The 25,261-nt window shown below is 28.7% G+C and overlaps 2 protein-coding genes across 2 annotated transcripts in view; both read left to right on the top strand.

The window, feature by feature from the left end:
• Window positions 1-25,261, top strand: part of LOC123258445 — an 81,942-nt gene that overhangs the window by 6,765 nt on the left and 49,916 nt on the right. The window contains exon 2 of the mRNA XM_044718446.1: window positions 21,292-21,435. The gene's annotated coding sequence lies outside the window, so the exon portion shown is untranslated. The remainder of the gene's footprint in view (window positions 1-21,291; window positions 21,436-25,261) is intronic.
• On the top strand, window positions 184-5,446 carry LOC123258447. Its single transcript, XM_044718448.1, has 7 exons — window positions 184-194; window positions 1,620-1,741; window positions 1,868-1,957; window positions 2,055-2,237; window positions 3,309-3,470; window positions 4,112-4,303; window positions 4,952-5,446. Exons 4-7 carry the CDS (start codon window positions 2,121-2,123, stop codon window positions 5,015-5,017), a joined length of 537 nt encoding a protein of 178 aa, XP_044574383.1. The 5' UTR covers window positions 184-194; window positions 1,620-1,741; window positions 1,868-1,957; window positions 2,055-2,120; the 3' UTR covers window positions 5,018-5,446.

Genomic DNA, 25,261 nt, shown 5'->3' with positions numbered 1-25,261 from the left:
ATTTACGTCATTTACATGAGTGCTAGGCGCGCTCGGCGCTATAGAGGGGGTAAAAAAATCGGGCGATCTGGCCACACTACTAGAGAGTGATATTCTAGCAGACTAACTGCAGACGAACAAGTGAATGAACTTGTTCTCTCCACGCTATACACTGTATATGCGTTTATCTTTGTCCCGTTGGCTTGACTCTTAAGGTGGGTCGTAGCAAAAGCATTTTCAGATATTTAATTCATTATATACTTTTTGAAGAAATTTTCATATGAACTATTTTAAAACTTTAGCAATAGTTAATTGTATGCTCTTTTCTAAAAACTTTATTTTATTTGATTTTTAAATTTATTTGAGACGTAATTAAAAAAATAAATTAGTAAAATAAAATTTTTAATTATTCATAATTAGTTACTCGCTGAGAATTTTTTCCAGCTTCTAAATCACCGTAACGTCAATATTCTGGAAAATAAAAAAAATGTTTATAAGTCTTTATCAAATCTTCTACACATTATATTAATTACATTTAAATATTATTAGTTAAATTTCTGATATTTTTTTTTTTTTTTTTAGATGTTTATTTGAATTAAATAAATAAATTCATTAAAATTAATTTCAGAAAAAATGTTTAACATTCTAAATTTACACACATCTAATCATTTTATTTATTTTTTCCGGCAAAAAAATTATCGTGCTACTTATTTTGTTTTCTTCAGTAACCAATTAATTAAACAAAATCACAATAATTCATTAAATCAACTTCAAATTTATCGCTGTTAAACGTTCTATAAAATATATGTATTTTTATAACACAGTATTGTGTAGCTGAAGCTGTTAAATTGAGGGCCAGTTTTTCAATCCGGGATAAAATTTTATCCGATGCCAATCTATGTATAAATTGGCATCGGATTAAATTTTATCTTGTATTGAAAAACTGGCCTTGAAAACTGAAAACTTAGTGATACATAGAATAGAAAAAATAATAAATATCAAAATTAAAGAATTATATTTCCTGAAAAAAATTTAGTTACTTATAAAATAGCAATACGAAAGAAAATTCAAACTAACACTTGAAAAGTTTTTTTCAATATTTCGAAATTAAAGGTGTCAAAAAAAAACAACCAAGATAAGTTTTTTAGCATAGATACAGTAGAAAAAAGAGAAATAATTAAATGCAAGTATTTTTTCTAACGCAAAAAATTAAAAATATTTATTCAACATAAATATAAATTTCACTTATTAAACTGACTAAGCAAGTGTGGGATAGAATTATGTACAATATAATCGATGGACATTTTTAATGTAACGATTTTTATTTCATAAATGTTTGATAAGTTAAATACAAGTAATTGAAGCTAATTTAACTTTTTTTTGTAGTAAATTCTCAATCAATTTGTTCGTTAAAAAATGTTTTACAGAATTTGTGTTTGAAAAAACTTGTTTTATTAAAATAAAAAATTTTCTAATGATATTACTTAAACAAATTACTATTATGTTTTGAAAAACGATCGGAATTTAGTCAACATCAATATTTTTCTAATTATAAAATAATCAAATTGTTAAAGATAAATTTTCAATTAGATATGCTTATAACAATTAAACAAAAATATGATCCATTTCAGACATTCGAGAAGAATTAGAAGATCCACAGTTACGTTTACGGATTCCAAAAATAAAAAATCCATCAGCACTCGAGTCATCAACTTCAGAGGATGAAGAAGTCGATCTGACAAAAATTAAAAGACGTCGAAAAGTAAGTGTTCATAATTGCTTTAAGCATATTAGTTCAGTAACAAAGACTTATATGAATTAATTATCTATAGTTAACTTTTTTATTTATTATTATTATTATTATTATTATTATTTTTTTTTTTTTTAGAATAAAAAACAAAACATAGTTGCATCTAAAAAACAGGGAATAGACGAAATTTTGAAAGCTTATCAGTTTAACAGTGAAATAAAAAACACAGTACGTATTTATAATAAAGTAAACTATTTAAAAAATGCCTCATTTACAATAATACAATAGTTAGACTTTTTAACGAATATCATTCAAAATTTTTAAGGAACAGATTAATGATAACAACATTGCTGATAGTTCAGATGAAACTGTGGATGCAGAGAATGAAAACATGGATAGAGAGATCAATGATGTAGGTAATGGTGAACAATTATCAGGAAATAAAAATTTGGACCTGCCAGAGCAAATCAGCAATGGAAATAGCACAATTATTCCTGAGACATATGAGGTAAAATTTATTTTACATTTTGGCAGTGATATGCGTTTAGAGAATGATAATTATACAAAAAGTAAGCCTTTCGTGTTAATGTTGCTCACAGGAATTGCATATTTTTTTTTTATTGTCCCAGATAAAAAATCTTCTTCATATTTTAGATTTTTTAAATCAAATGATTTTTATTTTCCTCGAAATTTTTAATGACAAATTTTTTTCATTACTTTTTAAAAATGTAAATATGAATATGCTAAGGTAAAAGTCCCTATTATTGACAGGTCCTCTACTATTGATACCCTATTTAATTTTATTATTTCGTTATTAAAATCTGTTAATAATCACAATTGTTGATATTTCATGACAATTTTACATATTTAAAAAAAAAAAATAGTTAAATCTAATTCCAAGGTATAAACAATTCACTGCAAAAAATTTCATTTATTGAAATAGGTCAAAACTGCTTATATGCTTGTAATTTCTTAAAAATATTGTTAAAAAAGACCTTATTTTCAAATCCAGATTTCTCAATATTTTTTTTAATGTAATTGCATTGTTTAAAATTATTTTAGATTATTTATAGTCTAAATAACCATATAATCATTTATTTATACTTGATCGAGTTAAAATTAATTTTAAAATAGCGGATGTCAATGATGGGAACATTTGACTAGAAAAAATTGCTAAAAAAAAAATCTGGTAAAAAATATAGAAAAGCTAGAGCTTAAACGAATTTTAAAATAATAAAAATTATTGATACGTTTGCATTAGTTATTAAAAATGATACTATTATTAATATAAATTCAATTGTAATAAAAGACCTGTCAATAATAGGATCAATGGTATGTCAAAATAATCTGCTCTTTGAATTTTTTGCGCTGTCAATAATACATACATTCTACTTGTTGGTTTTAAGTTGATATAATAATAATTAAACTATACGATATATCATGCTTGTGAATTTCTTTAAAAATCATCTGAACGCTGATGATAAAAAAAAAAAAAGTTTTCACTACTTTTTTCATTAATTAAGAGAATTACAAAAGAAATTTTCGAAAATTTAGAATTGACATATTTAATCTTTTTTAGGGGGAATCTTTAGTGACAGATTACAAACCCGTAGAAGAAGACAACGAAAACAATAATTGTAAGTTGCATGATGGCAATAAAATCACCGAGGCAAAACAGAATTTGGATCAATCGAAAGAAATCAACAAGAAAAAACTTAATTCCATATCGAAAGCTACAAAGGTATTATTTTTTTTTTAATGTATTTTTGTAGTAATATGAATTTTGTATTTGATCTATTTTAATTATTAGAAATATCTCATACATATAGTAAATTGTCTTTAGATTAATGAATAAAACACACTTTTAATTTTTTAACTATTTTAAATCCAACGAATTTGTCTTTCAAAACGTCTCTTTGAAATTTTTTATTTGAGTTTACTTAAAAATAAAAATGTCAATAAGCTACTAACCTGTTATGAACAGAAAGAAATTTATAGCTAAAAAGCTCAATGCAATATCATTTCAAATAACAGATTTACTCTTTAAACAATTTTAAATATTAATTAAGGAAAAAAAAAAGTGAATCAGTAAGTTAGAAATAGCAGCATTTTCAATTTACCAACAAAACTCGTTTAATTGTTTGTCTCTTGAGTAATTTTATTACGAAAGTCCTTATGAAATGTCCCATTCTGTTAGCTTATTTCGAAGTACAATAAACTTAATGAAATTCGACAGTGATATTTTTTTCAAATTTGCTCGTTAATGCAGATTATACAATGATAAATCTATTTTCATTCCATCTGATAAATAATTAACATTTTTATAAATTATGTGAATTATAAAAGACATTTTCAAATATTGATTAATTTAATAATTTTTAGAGGGATTTGTCTGAATTAACTGCAGAAGATATAGGAGATGTCGAAGGCGATGATCACAACCTTCATGATGGCAATGATATTACAAAAATTATCAAAATGGGCAAAGGAAAATTTTTGCTTGCAAAAGAAAATAAGAATCCAATACTAGCAGCCAAGAAGGTAACATTTGATGTCACACCTGGAACTAGCAAGGTATTATTCTTTTCAATATAAATTTTGTGCTGTAATATGAATTTTATAATCAATAATCAATTTTAGTAATGAAATTTTCTATTCCGTCAACTTTTGTTGATAAAAAATTTCTCGTCTATTGAATGAAATTTTGATGTGGCATTTTATCGATTTTTTATTTTTTTAACAGGTTAGTTAATACAATGACAAATTTACTCCCATTTCAATTTCAAAATAATCACCTTTGTTTCTGAATTAAGAATTTTTAAAATGTAAAATTAATGATGCATTTAATATCTTATTCGCAGAACTCTAATCGAGCCTAAAGAAATTAATTATAATTTAATAAAAGTCATGCAGAAGTATCTACTATAAAAAAAAATTTTTTTATAGTTAATCCAGGGTTTTTGATTTGAACATTCATTTTATAAATTTAAATCGCTGTTAAGCTTGTATTTGTTTAAAAAAAAAATTAACAAAATCTATTAAAGCATGTTTAATTTGGTGGAACTTTTTAGAAAAATTTTTAATTATAACCATTTATTGTTGGTATTGTAAATGAATATAGTATTATAAATGAACGTTAAATTATTAAAAATCATATTAATTTGTTCAAACTAATTTATTCAAATAATATTTAATTTATTAATAAATGTATTAAATGTTTAGAATGGGAAACCAAGCTTTAAATCAACGATTAGAAGGAGAACAGGCACTACCTCAACAAGAATTTGAGCGACGTCAACATTTGCGAGCAGAACAGCAACGACGCTTACTAGAAGCTGAACAACAACAACAACAACAACAACAACAGCAGCGACTTAACAATGATAACGACTACTACTTGCATAATGACCAGTTCCTGCTCGGTGATAATTTTTTCATTTCGAGCGCTTCGTTTCGTGATGCAAGCAAAGAAGATACACCATCACGATTTATCACTGCGATGGCTCATGCTATATGGAGATCAGAGCTGTTGGCTACAAGAGTTGTAAGAAAACAAAAAAATACAGGTGAACGAGACCCTCTTACGTCGAGGAAAGTTGAATTGTTGTCGTATCACTTCGAAAACTTCATGAGAACGCGAAATTTTTCGCAAGAAAGGATTCGTATTGAGCTTAAAAAACTCAATACATACTTAGGTCGAGTAATAACGTCAGCAAAGAAAAAATTAAGACTCTAATAATGGTATAGTTACAAAGTACCTTAATGATAAAATTTAATATAACTGAAATATTGCTTGTATTTAATATATAAAATATTTTAAAATTTATTCTTATGTAAGTTGATAATAGAAACGTTATATCGGTAGTAAAAAAAAAAAAAAGATTACCTAAAAGGCTAAAAGTTTAAAATTTTTTAAGTTTGAATAATGGTTAAAGTTTTTTCTTAATTTTATTAAAGATATGAATTATTTTTTTTTTTTTTTATATTTTAATTAAATAATTTATATTTTAATATATTTTAAAAAATATGTTATAAAAAATAATAAAAATGTGTTTTCAATCATTTCTTTTTATAGCATATACCTTAACAGTACTTACCCTTTAAAATAGTTGTACTATTTATCTTCTTTAATTTAATTATTTCACAAGCACGTAAGTTTTCATCTAATAATCTATAAGGAAAATTGCCAAGAATTCTTTTAATAGCAATAGTAATTATCTGCGGTATTTTAAAAAGTACAAAAAACTCGGAATAACTCTTTACGCAGCCGCTCAAAATTTATACAGAAATTTTGAAAAAGTATAAAAAACTCTGAAAAACTCTTTACGCAGCCGCACAAATTTTCGACAAAAAGTTTTAATAAGTCAGAAAAACTCTGAATAATTCATTTGACAGCCGCACGATTTTTTTTACACAAACTTTTATGAGGTATAAAAAACTCAGAATAACTCTTTACGTAGCCGCACAAATTTCCTACAAGAAGTTTTAATAACTCTGGATAACTCTTCTGGCAGAGTCTAAAATCTTGCAAAAAATCAAACTTCCTAAGTCGGGTGAAGAGTTTTTCCGACTTAATAAGACTTTTTCGGACTTTTTAAGAAAATAAAAAACTTTTTGAACTATTATTCGTACTTTTAAAAATTTTTTCACTGTTTTTTCAGAGAAATTTTTCCACAAGGGGGCGTGTGTAATTTGACGATTTTTCAAATTTCGAACTGAATTTTGAATTTTTTATACTGGAAATTACCTGATCTTAAAAACTACCAGTGATTAACACTGAGAGCAGATTTTATTATCAATTTTAAGTACAAATTGTCAAGTTCTCCCGTGAAAATTCACACGGGCGTGTGTAATTTGACGATTTTTCCAATTTCGAACTGAATTTTGAAATTTTTATCCTGAAAATCACCCGATCTTAAAAACTACCAGTGATTCACACTGAGAGCAGATTTTATTATCAATTTTAAGTGAAAAATGTCAAGTTCTCCCGTGCAAATTTACACGGGCGTGTGTAATTTGACGATTTTTCAAATTTCGACCTGAATTTTAAATTTTTTATACAGAAAATTATCTAATTTCAAAAAATACCAGTGATTTATCCAGAGAACACATTTTTTTAATAACTTGAAGTACAAATTGTCAAGTTCTCCCGTGAAAATTCACACGGGCGTGTGTAATTTGACGATTTTTCCAATTTCGAACTGAATTTTGAAATTTTTATCCTGAAAATCACCCGATCTAAAAAACTACCAGTGATTCACACTGAGAGCAGATTTTATTATCAATTTTAAGTGAAAAATGTCAAGTTCTCCCGTGCAAATTTACACGGGCGTGTTAAATTTGACGATTTTTCAAAATTTGATCTGAAATTTGAAATTTTTCTACTAATAAAAAACCCAATCTTAAAAACTACCAGTGATTAACACTGAGAGCAGATTTTATTATTAAATTTAAGTACAAATTGTCAAGTTTTGCCGTGAAAATTCACACGGGCGTGTGTAATTTGACGATTTTTCCAATTTCGAACTGAATTTTGAAATTTTTATACTGAAAATTACCCGATCTTAAAAACTACCAGTGATTTACACACAGAGCAGATTTTATTATTAACTTTAAGTACAAATTGTCAAGTTCTCCCGTGGGAATTTACACGGGCGTGTGTAATTTGACGATTTTTCAAATTTCGACCTGAATTTTAAATTTTTTATACAGAAAATTATCTAATTTCAAAAAGTACCAGTGATTTATCCGGAGAACACATTTTTTTAATAACTTGAAGTACAAATTGTCAAGTTCTCCCGTGAAAATTCACACGGGCGTGTGTAATTTGACAATTTTTCAAATTTCGAACTGAATTTTGAATTTTTTATACTGAAAATTACCTGATCTTAAAAACTACCAGTGATTTACACACAGAGCAGATTTTATTCTTAACTTTAAGTACAAATTGTCAAGTTCTTCCGTGCAAATTGACACGGGTGTATGTCAGTCGAAGATTTTTCAAAATTGGACTTTAATTATGGATTTATGTTACTCAAAATTGCCTGCTTATCCTAATTAATATTAATTAGCATAGCCAAGTAATTTTATCAATAATTGCAGCTAAAAATCCGAAGTTTACTCCCGTAAATTCATACGGGCGTTTTTTATGCCTCCAATTTCTAAAATTTAACTTAATATTGGCACTTACATTATTCATCAAAGCAACCCTGTAATAATAATTAACATCGGTTTTATTTGTGAGGTCATATTATTCATTATTTCTCATTGTCAATATCTCATTCACTCGTTTACAACGACACGGGTGTCTTGCATTTGAGGATCTTTCAAAATTCGATACTAATTTTCACTTTATTATTGTCAAAGGTTACCGAGTGTCATCTTTATTTACATCAATTTTGTCTCTGTCGTCAGCTAATTGTGTTCCTTCTTTATTTTACGAGCATTAAGTACACCCGTGCAGTTTCTAAACGTGCAAGTCACGAATTATTTGTATTTATTCGAAGTATCCCATTTGTATTTCAATCCCCATCTATATTTCACGTTTCATCATTTAAATGCTCTATTTTCTCTTAATCGTACTCTTAGCACCATCTCTTGTCTCTTTGCGCAACTTTGTCGTCATCTGATTTAAAGGTAAACAGATTTTCGGGATTTTGGGCTTCGGGGAAATAGGCCTCACCCGATAATTTAAGATTTTATCATGGAAGAAGAGTAGCCCGAGTCGAAATTCGAGTTCCGTTTTAACCGTAATTTTTTCCCATCTCAATTTTACGGTCAAAACAGACTTGGCGCTGTATTGATAGCTCATTTAAACTGAGCCTGGTTTCACCGTAACTAGTGGAGTTTTGTCCCATTCTACCACGATTACGGTCAAACCAGGCTTGAAATAATGATAATAATAATAATAATAATAAATTAAATTTTAAAATTCTTAGGGATCCGGGTTCAAATCCAATTGAAATCCCATTTATTTATTTTTTTTTTGCTTTAATCACTGCAATAATAATTATTATTATGAATAATAATTATTATTGTTATAAGAAATAAGTAATAGTAATTAATAATAATTGTCATTAACATAAAAATGTGTAATTAACAATTATTACAATTACAACTATCAAGATCGTTTATGAGCACACAAAAATGTATAAATTAATTTTGTAATAAAAAACAAAATGGATGATTTCCCAAATTTGATTTTTTTACGAACAGGGGTTATTTATTGTCCAGTTTATACATATTAAGGAGTAAGGAGATGGGAGGAAAGGATTACTTATGGTAACTTAACCTAATACGCTTCGTAAATAAAGAAATAAATAAAAATCGCTTTGCCCTAACCGAGAACCGAACTTGGAACCTATCGCTCGTCAAGACTTACGCGCTACCCGCATCGCTACACTGCCGATTGGTAAAAGGCGAATCTCAGTAGTCTCATAAACTTTTAAAAGACGCGTCTTGAAATAACTAAGTTCTGAGTGGAATCTGAAAAAAGAACTTTACGGAGAAATTAAATGAATAGTAATAATTATATTTATAGACATTCAAAATTGAAATTTAGCTATCCATTCTCAATTATTAATCTTATACTTCTATTTTCAATTGTAAGATTCGGTAACTGCTTATTTTCACGAGGGTGTGAAATCAACATGATTAGATTATTTTCTACTTAATAGATATTTTTTTTTTTAGAATAAATCTAAAATAGAAAAATTTTTCAAATTTTTTCAAAATGTTAATTTTGGGATAAGAAAAATTATGAAACATTTCAATTTTTTAACTAAAAATAAATTATGAAAAATTTCAAATTTTGGGTTAAAAAAAAGTTTTAGCAAAATATCGAAAAATCGATAATTAAAAAAATTTTTTTTTTCTACTTGTAAAATATTTTTTTTATCAGAGTAAATCTAAAATAGAAAAATTTTTTTTAATTTTTTGAAAAATTTCAATTTTAGAGTAAAAAATATGAAAAACGTCAGTTGTTGGATTAAAAAAAACTATGAAAAAATATCAAAAATTAATTACTTTTTAAAAATGTGAAATTAAACAATTACCTGCGATTCTTATATATTTTAAAACTTGTTTCAGTGAAAATATGTGAACTAAGCTGAATTTAGAAAAGAATAATATTTTTTTTCCAAAATTCAAATTTTTGAAAGAAAAACCCTTCTCTGAGATTATTATTGTTATTATTATTATTATTATTATTATTATTAAATTTTTAATTTTTAAATGTCAACTTTTCATGTTTTTTATTAATTTAAATTTTCGCGCCTAAGAATTACAAGATGGCAAGAGAAATAATAATAATCAACAAGATGACAAATATAGTAATAATATTTATAATGATAATATTATACTCCTGGAAATTTTTACGGTCGAAACAGACCTGCGTACGCCTGTTTTAACCGTACTTATTCTCCGATACCGTCTTGTACGGTCAAAACAGACTCGATTTTTAGCGGCATATTAGACTTCAAAGAGTTGGGACATTTTTACGGTCAAAACGGGACTCGAATTTTGACTCGGGAGATCCATCAGTTTCAAGTTTACAGCAAGAATTTAAAAGATTATCTCTAAGCAAACTTACTACATTGCAAGGACTAATCACTTAATTTATAAACTCCAGAAATAAATTCACCATTTATACTTTAAACTGCCAAAGTCTCAGAAAACATACTACTGATTTACAAGATTCTATTTGTCAAAGGAGTAACTTTTTATTACTAACTGAAACATGGCTTCCTGCAGATGAATCAGTTGACTTACCTAATTTTCATTGTATAGCTAAATTTAAGAGACAAAATGTTAGAGCCGCTGGAGTTGCCATTTATAAAAACAACAATACTTCACATATTACTACATTCAACATGGATTTAGTAATTCTAAATGCTACAGAAGTTCATGTATCCCAAACATCTCCCAGTAAACACGTTTACGTCAATGTGACGTCAAAATGACATTGGGCTATATCAGGATTTACGTAAGATACAAGTCACGAATGAGTCATATATGACTCATTATTTCACACTTCTTGACGTAAGATTCTGACGTAAAAATATGACGTAGTCATGACGTCAGTATTATGTCTCAATGACATTTATGACGTCAATATGACATACCTGTGATGTCTATATCATGATAATGATGTCATTATGACGTAAAAGTGATGTAAGTGATGTAAGAATTGTACCTCAGAAAAAATATTAAAAAAAAAATTTCTCAAAAATAAAAAGATGGCAATTTTGAAATTAATTATAGTGTTGTGGACTTATTACAAAGTTTGAAACACTAGTTATATGTTGATACTTGATGAAAAAATCCTGAAATATACTGGGCTCGAACTTGGGTCCTCACGTATCGAAGTCTGGAACGCTGCTCACTTGTCCAAGTACCGGTTCATGTTACGAAGTAAATAACTTATGTGATAAGCCTTACATGACGAAAAATGCTTATTTCATAATTTTTTCTGAGATTAAATGGATTTTAAGAGCTGGAATTGTATAAAATTCAAGTCTAATAATTTATACAATTTTATAAAATTTCATTAAACTCATGAAATTTTATAAAGTTCTATAAAAATTTGTAAAAACTTTTATAAAAGGCTCTCTAGTGAAACTTGTGATAATGAATAGGCAATTTATAAATTTTCATAAGAATTGATTGAATCTTACACTTTCAAAAATTTTCGTCTAAAAGCGGACACAGAGAACTTTAGACTCTCTGCGGACACAGAGAACTTTCACAGAGTGAAATTTTTTCAGAGTAAACGATGTATCCGTGTCATTTGAATATTTTTTAATACTTATTGATTTCTCAAGACTCGAATTTTTTTTTTATTTAATTTTTTCCGAAAATTTAGTATTTTTCATTTGGATTTTTCTTCTTCAAAATTTCAATTTACAAAATTTAGATTTTTTTTTTTAATTTCAACTCTTTTAAGTATACCATTTTTTTTATCTATATTTCTTTTTAATTTCAATTTTTTTCGAAATTTGAATTTCTTTAATTTAACATACTAACAACATTATGAAGTCTTGATGTACACAGTAATTTTGCGTCATTGTGTCAAAAATTTTTGTGTTAAAAATTTTTATGTTAAATATTTAACATTTTTTTATGTTGATTTAACACAATAAATGTTAAATTTACACTTAAAAAAGTTAAATATTTAACACAAAAATTTTTAACACTAAAGTTTTTGACGCAATGACGCAAAATTTTTTACTGTGTAAAATACTATTAGTCTCGTCAATAACAATCATGGAACTGTTTGAATTATTTCAAATACAATGTTTCATAAGTAGCAGCACTAATGTCAGAAAATTATTTTTCAAGTAATAGTGCAATATTTAAATGACTGACATTTAATTTCTTGACGCGAAATCATAAGAAATTATATGTTTACTCGCTTGACGGTTTAAAAATTTAGAGTTCATGCCACATAAATTGAACTCAGTATTTTGTTATCAGTTTCACACCAAATCATTTATACTGAATGAAGTCGAAAATATTTTTACAAGGGATAAAAGTACCTAAATTCATGGAAAAAATATAAGTGAGAAACATATGCAACGAAAAAAAAGTATTTCTTGCACCAAGAAAATTTTGACGGAGGCCGAAGTTATATTGGAGCAAGAAGTGTTTTAGTGTCAAGAAATTTTGACTTCATTCACGAAATTTAAATGAAAAATATTTTGTATGTTATTTGCTAATATGTTAAATATATTCATTAATATTATAAATTATAAATTTTTGTTATTAAGAGCAGACTTAAATTTGCAAGGTACCAGCTTAAATCAGCTGTTTACCTCTTCCTGATTCTTACTAAATTTTAAACCAATTTTCACTAATATTTAGCGATTAATTGTAAATTAGACATCTTGTTGAAGAAGTTTTATATTTGATAAATTTTGATCAATCGATAATATTAAAAAAATACATCCCCCAAATTTTATCAATATTATGGAAAATAATCGTTTGTCACTGATTTAGAAAATGACTTTTAAATTACGTCAGTATTATGTACAATTGTGACAAATTATTGATGTTAAATAATGACTCACAGATGGTATCGGTATTACGTAAGACCATGACTTGTCACTGATGTAAACACATGATATTATTCTTACGTCAAGATTACGTACAACCGTGACTTGTCACTGATGTAAACGCATGATGTTAAACTTACGTCAAGATTACGTACAGCCGTGACTTGTCACTGATGTAAACGCATGATGTTAAACTTACGTCGTTATGACATACAATGATGGCATTAATGTTACGTAATATTGTAGTTTATATATTATGTCAGTGGTACGTAATATCTAAGTCATTTCCGTTACATCATAGAGAAGTAATAAACTTACATCAGTATGATGTCAAAAATATATCATATATTTTTACATCATAATTGGATTACGACAGGTCAATTTTACGTCATATTTACGTAAAATATTGTGACATTCCTATGACTTATAAATGATGTCATATTGAAGTCATGTGTTCACTGGGCTATTGGCGATATATGTGCTTCACACGTTAAACTAGAAGATGGAAGTGAATTGATGATGATTGTTGTTGTGTACATTTCTCCTAATAAAAAAATAAATGACATCATTTCATTTTTACACGAGAGATTATTTCCGTACAGTCACAGAGGTTCAATAACTTTCAAAACCAATAAAGACAAACTACCATTGATTTTAGCTGGGGATTTCAATGTAAATTTTGCATAAGATGAATCAACGCCATTAATTACGTTTCTCCAAGAAGAATTTCAATTGCAAATTAATAACAATCCAAGAGAACCTACCACCAGATACGGAACAACAATAGATGCTGTATTTATTAGATATCTTGATAATGTTATGTCCAATACTTTTGTAACATACTTCAGTTACCATCGACCAATTGTCACAGTAATACCGTCCTCAGAGGCAACATCGAATATAACTATTACCGAAGTCACTGATTAAACGAATTAAGTAGTCACGATTTGAAATAAATTCGTAAATTTTTATATTTAATGAAAATAAATGTTTATTCAATAAATAGTCATCGTTATCTGGAAAAAAAATCGTAATATTTTATTTTATCATTATGACATATTTAGTTCCTATTACAATCTGTTCTTTTCTGCATATTACTTTTACAAAATAATGTCGATGTTTCACATCTGCCAGGCATCCCGTGACGGCTCACATTTTTTTTACTTCCTGCCAAAAAATTCTAAACTTTTAATGATTTGTAAATTAAAGTTATTACTGATTTACATTGAAGTTTGCCAATAATATGTATGACAGAAATAATTTATTTGACAAAAAAAAAAAGGAAAGTATGGAAAACTACTTAAAAAAGTCTACTAATTACTAAGTTATTTTTATTTTTAAACTGAAAATAGTTTTGGAAAAAATTTTCTGCAAATTTTCAAACTCACAACTGTAAAAAAAATTAAGTTATAGACAACAGAATGAACGTTTTTTGTACAGTAATGCTAGTAACGCAGCGAATAAAGCGATTTATTCAAAATCCATTAATCCATGATATACTCATATACAAAAGAAATATTTTAATATACTGACGAAATTAAAAAAATTTTTTTTCAATAATAATAATAATAATTTAGGAAACAAAATTTCTATTTGTTTATTATGGCGTATAGGAAAATACAAAATGACATTTATTCAATTATACAGGAGGGAGTTTTGAAAGTATAACGGCAGACTTTTCGCCACTACACGCATGTAATGTGCTTTAGTCTTACGCTCTTGTTCACTGTGTCAGTACGAATGATACTTTCGATATCGATAAAATGAAGTTCTATAAACGTATTTTTATTACAATTATTTTTTAAAACGTACTATTTTCATACATTCGCTAAGTTAGCTAGTGTTAAATTTCTGTAATTTTTTAATCAATTATGAAAGTCTATTAATATTTACTTTTTGGTATACTGATTAATGCCGAAAGTATACTAATATTGGGTTTTTCATTAAAAATATTGTGAACGTTAAAATACTTAAGTTTTATCTAAAATTTCAACATGTTTATATATAATATTATTGATATTTAAAATACCTAAATAATAATAACGACATACTACTATTAATTTTCTGTAAATTTTAATTTGTACTAAATAGCTAAGGTTTTTAATTTTTTGTGCTTTTGTTCTTCTTAGTATTTGTTAAAAATTTTATAGAAAAAATAATGCAATTGAAAGTATTTAATTGGTTATAATTAATAGAGTAAAAGTAAAAAAATTAACCAGTTAATTAAATATCACGAGCTAATCACCTTCATAAGTCCATAACAATCATGATCAGAATTATTGTTATCATAAATTGCATTCAAAATTTTAGATGTAATTATTTGTCAAGAAGGATATTTTTTTTTATTCTTGGTGCTATCTAACTCTTTTTAAAGAAAAAAAAACCAATATTTGATTATAATGATACGCAATGTTACGCAAGTAATAACTAATGTCATTGAAGCATAATTAGATTTTAATTAAATAATTTGGGATAAATTTGAAATATTTATCAATTTTACGAATGTATTTTATTCTTTTATTTTAGATTGTATTAAGTTATACCTTGTCGATGGGCTTGAAAAGTATATCAAAAGTTCTAATGGTGAAAATAAGTGTCGTAAAATTTATGCTCAGACTGTAGCTAAAAAGTAAAAATTCATATGAAAGTAGAATTGTAAAATTATAATAGGATAGAATATCAAACATGTCATCGAGTGTCGAATGTTCTGCTCTTTCCAGTTGTGAAACAACTGGTACTGATGAGTATTCTTTGCTAAGTTCTCAAAAAGTGACAACAGAAACTCTTGGATCAAATGGTGGCTTTGTGCCTCTGAGAGAATTTTTGGATAAATTTCCTTTACCAAGAGTCGTACGAATTGAAGATGGCGGAAGTCGACCAATACTGTTGTACAAGCAACAACCACGATCATTAAGAGTCACTGCAACTTTACTGATGAATCGTTATCGACATGATATTAAAGTTGGTCCAGAAATTGTTATCCCTGAAGGATATCCAGGCGAGTAATAATTTTACTGAGATTCGTATGAGAGGTTACCTATTTTATCCCAGAAAAACTGGACTAACATTTTTTCTTCATTTTTACTGCCACATGCACAATTTTTGAAGTTTCGCGGGTATGGATAACCATCGAAAAGCTGGGTTAACTAATCTTCAATCAAAGGCGTGAAAAATTACAAATAAAAAAAAATATAAATTTTTGCTGTTGGAGTTTGAATAAAAAGTGACTTTCCTTTTTAAGTTGATGCCTTTCAATCAAAGGATCGCAGGAAAATAATTTTTTTTCACCAATTTTTTAGGCTGATCAATTCTGCTTTTTCCTACCTATACATAAAAAATTTTCATCTAACGCATTAGCGTTAGTTCATTTTATGTATAGAAAACAAGAGTATATGCATTTGCACTTGGCACGTGCCACACGTGTGCGTACCATACGCCTACAGCCGGAAATCGATCAATCGCTTTGAGAGTAAACACAAACTCGCTTAGGCAATGCCAGACACGCCTTGAAGGATCCCAGGAAAAAAGGAGTGGCTCATATGATAATTGTTATTCGCGAATCCATAATCGTATAATTTAATATATTACACTTTACGGTATACATATTACTCGATCATTTCATGTTGATTTCGTATTGCAAATAATAAATCAATTATGCTGCAACATAATATTTAGAAAGCGTGTCATACTTAAAATTAAAAAAAAAATGTATCGATCATTTTTCAGACATAAATGAAAATAAAAGAGACGTTTATGAGATCTACGAGTTCTAAAATTGAAAATTTAAGTTTTTTTATTTATAAAGTTTGCTGCAGAGGCAATAATTTTCAAGTTTATTAACCAGCGATATATTTATTTTATTTATTTATTTATTTGGTGTAAATGCCAAGGCACAAAGCCGAATGGCAAAAATGATATACATAAAATTATAATTCACATAAGTACAGCTAATATATACATAATGGAAATATGAAATTTGCATGATAGTATAAAATATAGAATTTATATAATGTTCAAATGGACATAATGTTTTTAAACATATTAAAGTTATTAACCAGCTCACTATTTTGTCATTTTTCGAGATTTATAAGAAAATCAAATACTTTTGTTTTGAAGGATTCTAGACCAAGAGAATTTGTAATTTCAGGAGGTAGATCTTGCCAGAACCGTATAGCTGATATAACAAACGAATGCTCGTAGATTGTGGTAACAAAGTTGGGTATTTTAAAAGTGACATTATTATTTCTGCTGGCTATTCTTTGTGATCGTCTGATAACAGGGTCTTCTTCAATAAATAAATCACGTAGAAATTTTGGTTCGCCTGTTGATAACAATTTGAAGAACACGCAGGCTAGAAAGTATAACCTCCGTGACTTTACATTTAACCAATTTAATGACCGTCGATATGGTGTGATGTACTCATCTCGCCTCAGATTAAAAATGAATCGAATAGCATTATTAACAAGTCGCTGCAATAATATTAAGACTTAGTAATTTGAGAGTAGTAGGAGAAATAGTAGGCTGGTTTAATGATGGCTATTCTAATTTATTTAAATCATCGACAGTATGAATGGCAATTTTTCCTGAATCATCGTTCTTCTTTATATAAACAATGCTTTTATATACCCATGCATATTTGTAGCTTATTTCTCTGGCTCTTGCTTTGGTAAGCTTTAAAAGTTTATAGGTTTCCGTTTGCAAGAATTCATTTATGAAGACTTGTCCTCCAAATGCAGAAATACCATTAATCTTGAAAGTATCTTTAACTAACAGCTTCTGTGAGCGACGTTTGGTATCAATAATATGATCACGGATTTGCGGTGATTTAAGATTGACAATAAATGAAGTGAATGATGATTTTCTTGAATGATCATTCTTTCCTTTTAATATCCGAATGTTCAGGATGTCGTTTTCAAGGTTAGAAAGCTCAAGTTTATCCAGAATTTGTTTTATAATTATCGAAGATGATAATTCAGACACCACTGTCTCAGGAACACCAGAAACCAATAATTGAGACGAAGAAGAAGAATCAAGTTGTTGATGAGAATTAGGTACAATTATAAGCGAATCCATTTTAGAATTTAGAGACACAATAGAATTGAAATTTTCTTCGCATTTCTTGGTATTTGAAGACACATTATCTGTCAGTTTCTTGATTTGTCTTACGGAAGAAGCATGTTGTTCCGAGACCTCAGCTAATATTCCATTTACAGTAGTTAAATCTTCTGATAGCTTGGTAATTTTATCGTTGCTCATTTCAAATTTCTCAGACAACTTCTTTATATCTTCACTATGTTTACTTAAGCTATCTGAGAAATTTTGTATTTGTTGACTGTTTTTAAACGAAATGTCAAGCAACAAATTCATTTTTTCGTCCATATTTAAATTAGACCAATCTGGTTTATTCTGTGAGGATTCAGTCATTTTTGGTGAATTTGAGATGATTGTTGGAGAAAAAACAGAATCCTCTCCTACAGATACTATAGGCGGTGTTCCTGGTGAGGAAGTTAACGATTTGAAGCTAGACTGAGTCGATGTGCTAGACAAAGTCGATTTTCGCAGACTAACACTAGAAACACTGGGCGGTCTTTGAAAGTTGAAACGTGAGGGCTGTATATGAGCAGTAGAAGTTGATTCAATCGGTGATGAAGGCGTAATACACGCTGTAATGCAGCAACTATTTGGTAATTTGGTTTTTAGTGCTTCTTTGTGACAACTGGGATGATATGTGGACTTGCAGATTTTGCAGAAAACAGATTTAGTTACAGCTCTCTTACACCTAACACAAATCATAACAGGGCCATAAGAATGAAAATGTAAACAACGAGCTGTCAAATTTTGTAGATAACAGTTTATGATGTGTAGTGACACCTATGAGGTATTAGCGGTACGTTGGCAAGTGGCGATGACAGTAGATTTTCGTAACACTGTAGGCTGAAGTCACTTAAACAGAATAATGATCAACTAAAATCAACTAAAATCACGTCCAGATAGAATATAACCTCAACACAATATCTTGGGAAAATAAAAATTGATCTCCAGCTCCAAATTGAAAATATTTTGATAATTTTTAGCAATCTCAGAAGATTGCAAAAAGGCGCTTGCAACTGATGTCTGTAACAAAAAGCCCGAAGGCAAAAAAGCAGAAAAAGTGTTCTAAACGACGAGCGAAAAAATAGACGTGAGTTCAGTACTTACGTGAATATGATATAGGTTTAACGAGTCAATCAATTTGAACTGTTCTTTCGGCAATTGTTGCGATTTCTATAGTGTTAAATTCTATCGGATTGTAGTTAAATAAATTAGGAATGTTGAAGCTATTTGAATAATATCTCTTCAAACGAATCTACCAATTTTATCAAAATTTGCAACATTTGGCAGTTTTTTGCTCATAATTTAATGAATACAGCGATATAATTTCAGAAATATGCAAAAATAATCTTTTCAAATCATCAGAACTTGAAATAGTTTTATTGAACTTCAACAATAAAACCAGTTAACTACAAGTGGGTGTCCAATATAAAACTTGGATTCGGTGGCAGACAGTGCTATTAATGAATTGAAAAATCACATAACTTTATTTACGAATAAAAGACTTATTGAAAAGCTTAACAAGTTTTCCAACTTATTTCGAATTAAATTATTCGATGATCAAATTATAATTACCAGATATTCATCTGGAGGATAAAAGATTTTCCATTGCCTTGATATTTCTAACGAATTTTCAAAACACAATACATTAGAAATGTCTATCCATTTAAATATTGATAAAAATTACTCATTCCAATTCTATAAATTTAAGCAATCTAAAAGTGAAAAGTATTTTCGGACTAATTGGTTACAAATTTTCTAAAAACTTATAAGTTTTATTAATTAATGCTCAATGTTTTGTCTAATGTAAATAAATCATGATGTTGCTACGATATCTGAAACCTGAATGATCATTCAATCGATCTGAATGATCGATTACGTCGATGTTACAAATGTATTGCAATATTTGAGCTTAATTCGTTATGGTTGCAAGTAATCATTCGAATGCCAGTACCAGATCAAATGAATACTCATTCATCACAAAACTTAAGGCAAAAATTAATTAAATAATGATCAGCGATATTTAGACGGATCTAATTTATATAACAATAAATATATAATCGATGATAAAAACAATACTTTAAATTTGTCTTACAACAATCACTTTATCTAAAATAACCTATATACAGTTTGCATTAATCCGATTCTTCTCAATTATTTTAATTTTCTTAAACAAGAGTATAATACAGAAAACCTTAATATTAAACAAAGAGATTTAAAAAGATTGCCTCAATACAAAATATATATCTAAACATTATACAGTATTCAAATCAATTTTTTTTAATCTTTTCAAATTATTTTCAATAATTTTAAATAGCTCTTTTTAATTAGAGATCGTAAGACTTATAGTTCTCATAACCAGTAAATTATATGATTAGTTGATTACATTTGCATTGTTTAATTTTTGACTTGAATAATAACATCTATCCTGTCAAAATCTATGGAAAAAAGGTTTGAGTAGTTGAACAATAAGCAAATACTACATACAGTTGATGTAACTTGACGACTGTTTCATTCGGGTATTTTAAGAAGCATAAAGAAACATTCTAGGATCTTATTCGTAACACCTAACCGGGCGGCAGTAATATTGCAGGGTCATGAAGAGATCTTACCTTGCTATAACATAGAGAGAAACTTGTAGTCTTTCAAAGTCAACCAGTCATAAGTTTTTCAGATTTTGCCATTGTCTAGCATAATTTTTTAGCCCCTGAAAAATTTATTTGATTTACCTATCAAGTGAACCTAAAATAATATTTTTATATTCTATGACTTGATACTATTTTATATGACTATATTAAACGATTTCTTGCATTAAAAAATTTATATGATCTATTCAAATATTACTGAGTTTGAATATTAATAAAATTTTTGCCAAATGAATTTTGTTTGCTACAGCGTTAAATTATCTGAAATTGAGAGTAAATCTAGAACGTTGAGTGAGTCGACTACACCATACAAGGTTGGATGCTGGCGAGGAGAAAGTATTAAACATATTTCTTGCTTTTGCTCCTACTCTGGATTCGTTTGAGTAGACTTTCGAAATAAATGTCTGTTATTTTAATACTCTCATATCATCGTTTAATTGCAAAAATGTATAACTCGTGAATTTTCGAAAAGCGTTGTTTAATTTTAGCATGTCCTAACAGCAGCTAATAAAACTTAGGTTTACACACACACACACACACACACACATACGGACATCATCGCGAAAACATTCAGGGAAGCTGCCTAGGACTTCATAACGTCGAGATCTAATGAGATCTCGATTTTCGAAAAACGGGGTGGAACCAATAACTTCCCGATTTTTGAAAATTTTCAATTTTTTTTAGCGAGAAGTAAAAAAATTATATCTTGGTATGACACCTACAATCAACCTTTTAAAAAATTTGTTTATTACAATTTTTCGTATTATTCTTACAGGTTGGTTTTCTGTAGTAACAAATAACAACCATACTGGTAGTGCAAGAATTTATAGAAAAATCGGAGCTCTAGTGAGAGCGGGTGTTCCTGCTTTTCTTCTGGCAAAATCTCTGCGAGCTTATAGTTTAACACATTCTAAAATAGGTATGTATATTTATTTGTAAATCCATGTTTTTAAATTTAATTATTTACATAATTGGTCAAAACTCTAATCAATTGGAGAGTAAAAATAATTTCAGTAATTATGAAAGGGGTTAGGTGGGTTTCAGAGGTTCAAAAAAAGGGTATTTGTACTTTTTTTTTTTAAGTTATACTTCTTTTGGCGCGTTAGGCAAAAATGATGAGGGTAAATTTTTACGATGCGCGCGCACACCGTCACGAAAAACTGACACCCTGAAGTTGGCTACTTAATATTTTAGTTTTTTAAAAAAAGTTACCAACAAAATAAAAATAAGTACATCTACGTATGTTTGCATGAGAATTGGCAACTATGTATTCACGATATTTCATACAAATATATATTTTTAACTTCCCGCTTTTAACCTCCCGTCCACGTTTTAAGGTCCCAGGAAGCCATTCTGATTATTCCTGCCGATGTGTCCGACCGTGTGTGAGTGTCAATAAATTTTTCTCGTACGGTTTCTCAAAAACGAATCAACCGATTGAGTTCTATGATACGTCATTCAAAAGGGTCTATCAAAACGTAGATCTGATTAGAATTAAAAAATAATTCATCAAGCCATTCCGAAGAAATTAAAAAAAAAATTTGAATTTTTATGTTTTTTACAAATAACTCCAAAGCGTGCGAAAAAATCATGACAAAACTATGTATACATCTTTTGTTCTTAAAAAACTGCGTCGAAAGCTTTTTTGAAAATAAAAATCAAACGACGCATTCAAAAGTTATAGTTCTTTAAAAATTTGCAAAATTCTGTTTTTCGGTATTTTTTTATGATATCTTCGAGATCTCTCAACCAATCAATATAAACCTGTACATTTTTTATTGTGCTTTAAAAACTGCGTCGAATACTTTTTTAAAAAAGAAAATCGAACAACACATTCAAAAGTTATCGTTGGTTAATAAATACATTTTGAGCTCAAAGAGCTCAAAATGTGAAAAACTGTGCATTGAGCTTGAAAAGCTCAAATATTAATCAAAAAACACATTTTAACGTGCTTGAAATGCAAACTTAGCAGGAAGTTCTAGGGTTGGCCTGCACGGTCAACCGATTTCCAGATTTCTTTAATTATGTAGAAATAATTTTTTTATGATATTTAAATAAACTTTATTTAACTAGATAATGCGTTATAATAAAACTTTCATTGTATTAAATACCTTTTTTTCTATTATAAGTGTCGTTTTTTCTACAAACGTAGGATAACGCGATAGATAAAATATTTAGAAAGATTTTCATCTTGTTACGCCAAAGAAATATAACTTCTAACGTGCGTACATAAGTACACACACACTTTTTTTTTTTTAGTATATACAATCATATACTTTATTTAAACAATTCAGCATATCAAAGATACATATTTGAACAGTTTTTGTGAAATTTTTTTTTTAAATTCCGAAAACTTCGCCGTTGGTACCTCATCTTCCTTGACGAGTAAAAAAAAATGCTTTTGCCGTGGACAGCATAACTCATTAGATTGGTTCATCTAAAATCAAAGAACCAAACATATTTCGTGAGTACATGGATAAATCTCGTTATTGGACGAAGGAGAAAGAAAAAAAATTGAAATTTGACTTTTTGACAGACTTTGAAAAAAAAACACATTTTTTGGTCAAATTTTCACCATGTATTTGCTCGAAAAAATTAGTTGTAATAAAAAAAAAAAAACCTTCGTCCAATAACGAAATTTATCTATGTACTAACGAAATATGTTTGGTTCGTTGATTTTAGATAAACCAATAATGAGTTATGCTGTCCACGGCAAAACAATTTTTATCTTCCCGCTAAGAAAATTAAAGATTTTCAAAAATTGGGAAGTTACTGGTTTTACCCCGTTTTTCAAAAATCGAGTTTTCATCAGATCTCGACGTTTTGATGTCCTAGGAAGCTTTCCTGAATGTTTTCGCGACGATGTTCGTATGTGTGTGTGTGCGTGCGTGTATGTGTGTGTGTGTCTGTGTGTGTGTGTGTGTGTGTGTGTGTGTGTGTGTGTGTGTGTGTGTGTGTGTATGTATGTATGTAACCCTTTTATAACTTTTGAACGGCTCGACCGATGTCATCGCGGTTAGCACCATTCGAAAGGGCTTGACCAAACTTAGATTTTAAATACACTTTGGACCGATTCGGATCGGTAGATTTTGAGAAATCTCGAAAAAACTACAAAAAAAAATTTTTTCAAATGTGGTTTACTTGAAATAACTTTTAAACGGCTTCATCGATCAATTCCAAAAAATAATCAGCTCTTGACATCAAAAGACCAAGTCGATTGCCGTCAGTCCGGTCAAAATCGGTTGATTCGTTCGTGAGTTATCGTTGTCGAAAGAAAACCGAAAAAAGCGTTTTTTCGGAATCACTCCAAAATTCCTAGTTCGATCAATTCATGTTCAGAGATTCTTTATGAGGCTGCAAAAACTGCGTCGAATGCTGCCAACCGCGTAAAAATCGGTTTATTCATTCAAAAGTTATTGCGGTTTGAAAATTCAAAAAATTGTGTTTTATTAAACTGCTATTAGAGTTTTGAGCTCGGAGAGCTCAAAATCTCACAGAAACCATGATTTTGAGCTCGAAGAGCTCAAAGCGTAATATGTAATTTTGGGCGCTTAAATACAAAATGAGCGGGAAGTTGCAGGGATGGCCTTTAGGGTCAACCGTCGCAATAATTTTTTTTTTGAGACGTCAAGGGAGATGAGGTACCAACGGCTGAGCTTTCGGAATTTTTGAATAAAAATTTCTCAAAATACTGTTTAAATATGTATCTTTGATATGTTGAATTGTTTAAATAAAATATATGATTGTATCTAAGGCATTCCATGCCAAATCGACCACTTTTGACGCCGACCGTTTTCGATATTTCTGAAATTTTAGTATCTTTTTCTACCCTATTGAAAACAATTTTGAGAATTTTTTCAAATTTTTCTACCCAACCAAAAAAAAGTTACGAGTTATTCAAAAATGATAGCTTTTATTTGTTAAATAACCATAACTTTTTTGAAAATTAACTTATTGGGACGGTTTTTTTTTTAAATTTTTGGACGCATAAAATTGCACCTACAAAGTTTTTGAGCTCTTCAAGCTCAAAAATACAATCTATGAGTTATTTTGAGCTCTCCGAGCTCAAAGAGATAACTTTTCTATGCTTTTGAGCTCTTCGAGCTGAAAAGTCTAATGAAATTTTGATAAAACACTATTTTTTGAATTTTCAAACCGCAATAACTTTTGAATGAATGAACCGATTTTCAGGCGGCATTCAACGCAGTCTTTCAAGCCTCATAAAGAATCTTTAAGTTTGAATTGATCAATCAAGAAATTTTGGAGTAATTCCGAAAAAACACTTTTTTGGGTTTTCTTTCCTGCACGATATCTCTCGAACGAATCGACCGATTCTGACGGGATTAGCGGCAATCAACGTGGTTTTTCAAAGTTAAGAGCCGATTAGTTTTTAGACTTGATCGATAAAGTTGTTTGAAAGTTATTTAAAAAAAACCATTTTTGAAAAAATTTTTTTTTACAGTTTTTTTTAGATTTTTCGAAATCCATTGGTCCGAGTCGGTCCAAATTGTATTCAAAATCTAAGTTTGGCTAAGCCATTTCGAATGGCACCAACCGCGATGAAATCGGTTAAACCGTTCAAAAGTTATAGGAAGTTTATGTACTTACACACACACACACACACACACACACACACACACACACACACACACACACACACACACACACACACACACACACACACACACACACACACACACACACACACACACACACACACACACACACACACACATATACATACA

The sequence above is a fragment of the Cotesia glomerata genome, linkage group LG2, assembly GCF_020080835.1.
Source record: "Cotesia glomerata isolate CgM1 linkage group LG2, MPM_Cglom_v2.3, whole genome shotgun sequence".
Taxonomy (NCBI): Eukaryota; Metazoa; Arthropoda; class Insecta; order Hymenoptera; family Braconidae; genus Cotesia; species Cotesia glomerata.
The sequence above is the reverse complement of the archived record's forward strand: the minus strand, read 5'-3'. Positions and strand labels throughout refer to the sequence as shown.

Excerpts from the sequence above, each read along its gene's own strand:
- LOC123258447 (XM_044718448.1), top strand. The coding sequence starts at position 2,121 with ATGGATAGAGAGATCAATGATGTAGGTAATGGTGAACAATTATCAGGA. Across the intron at positions 2,238-3,308 it reads TTATTCCTGAGACATATGAG|GGGGAATCTTTAGTGACAGA; the intron begins GTAAAATTTATT and ends AATCTTTTTTAG. Across the intron at positions 4,304-4,951 it reads TCACACCTGGAACTAGCAAG|AATGGGAAACCAAGCTTTAA; the intron begins GTATTATTCTTT and ends TTAAATGTTTAG.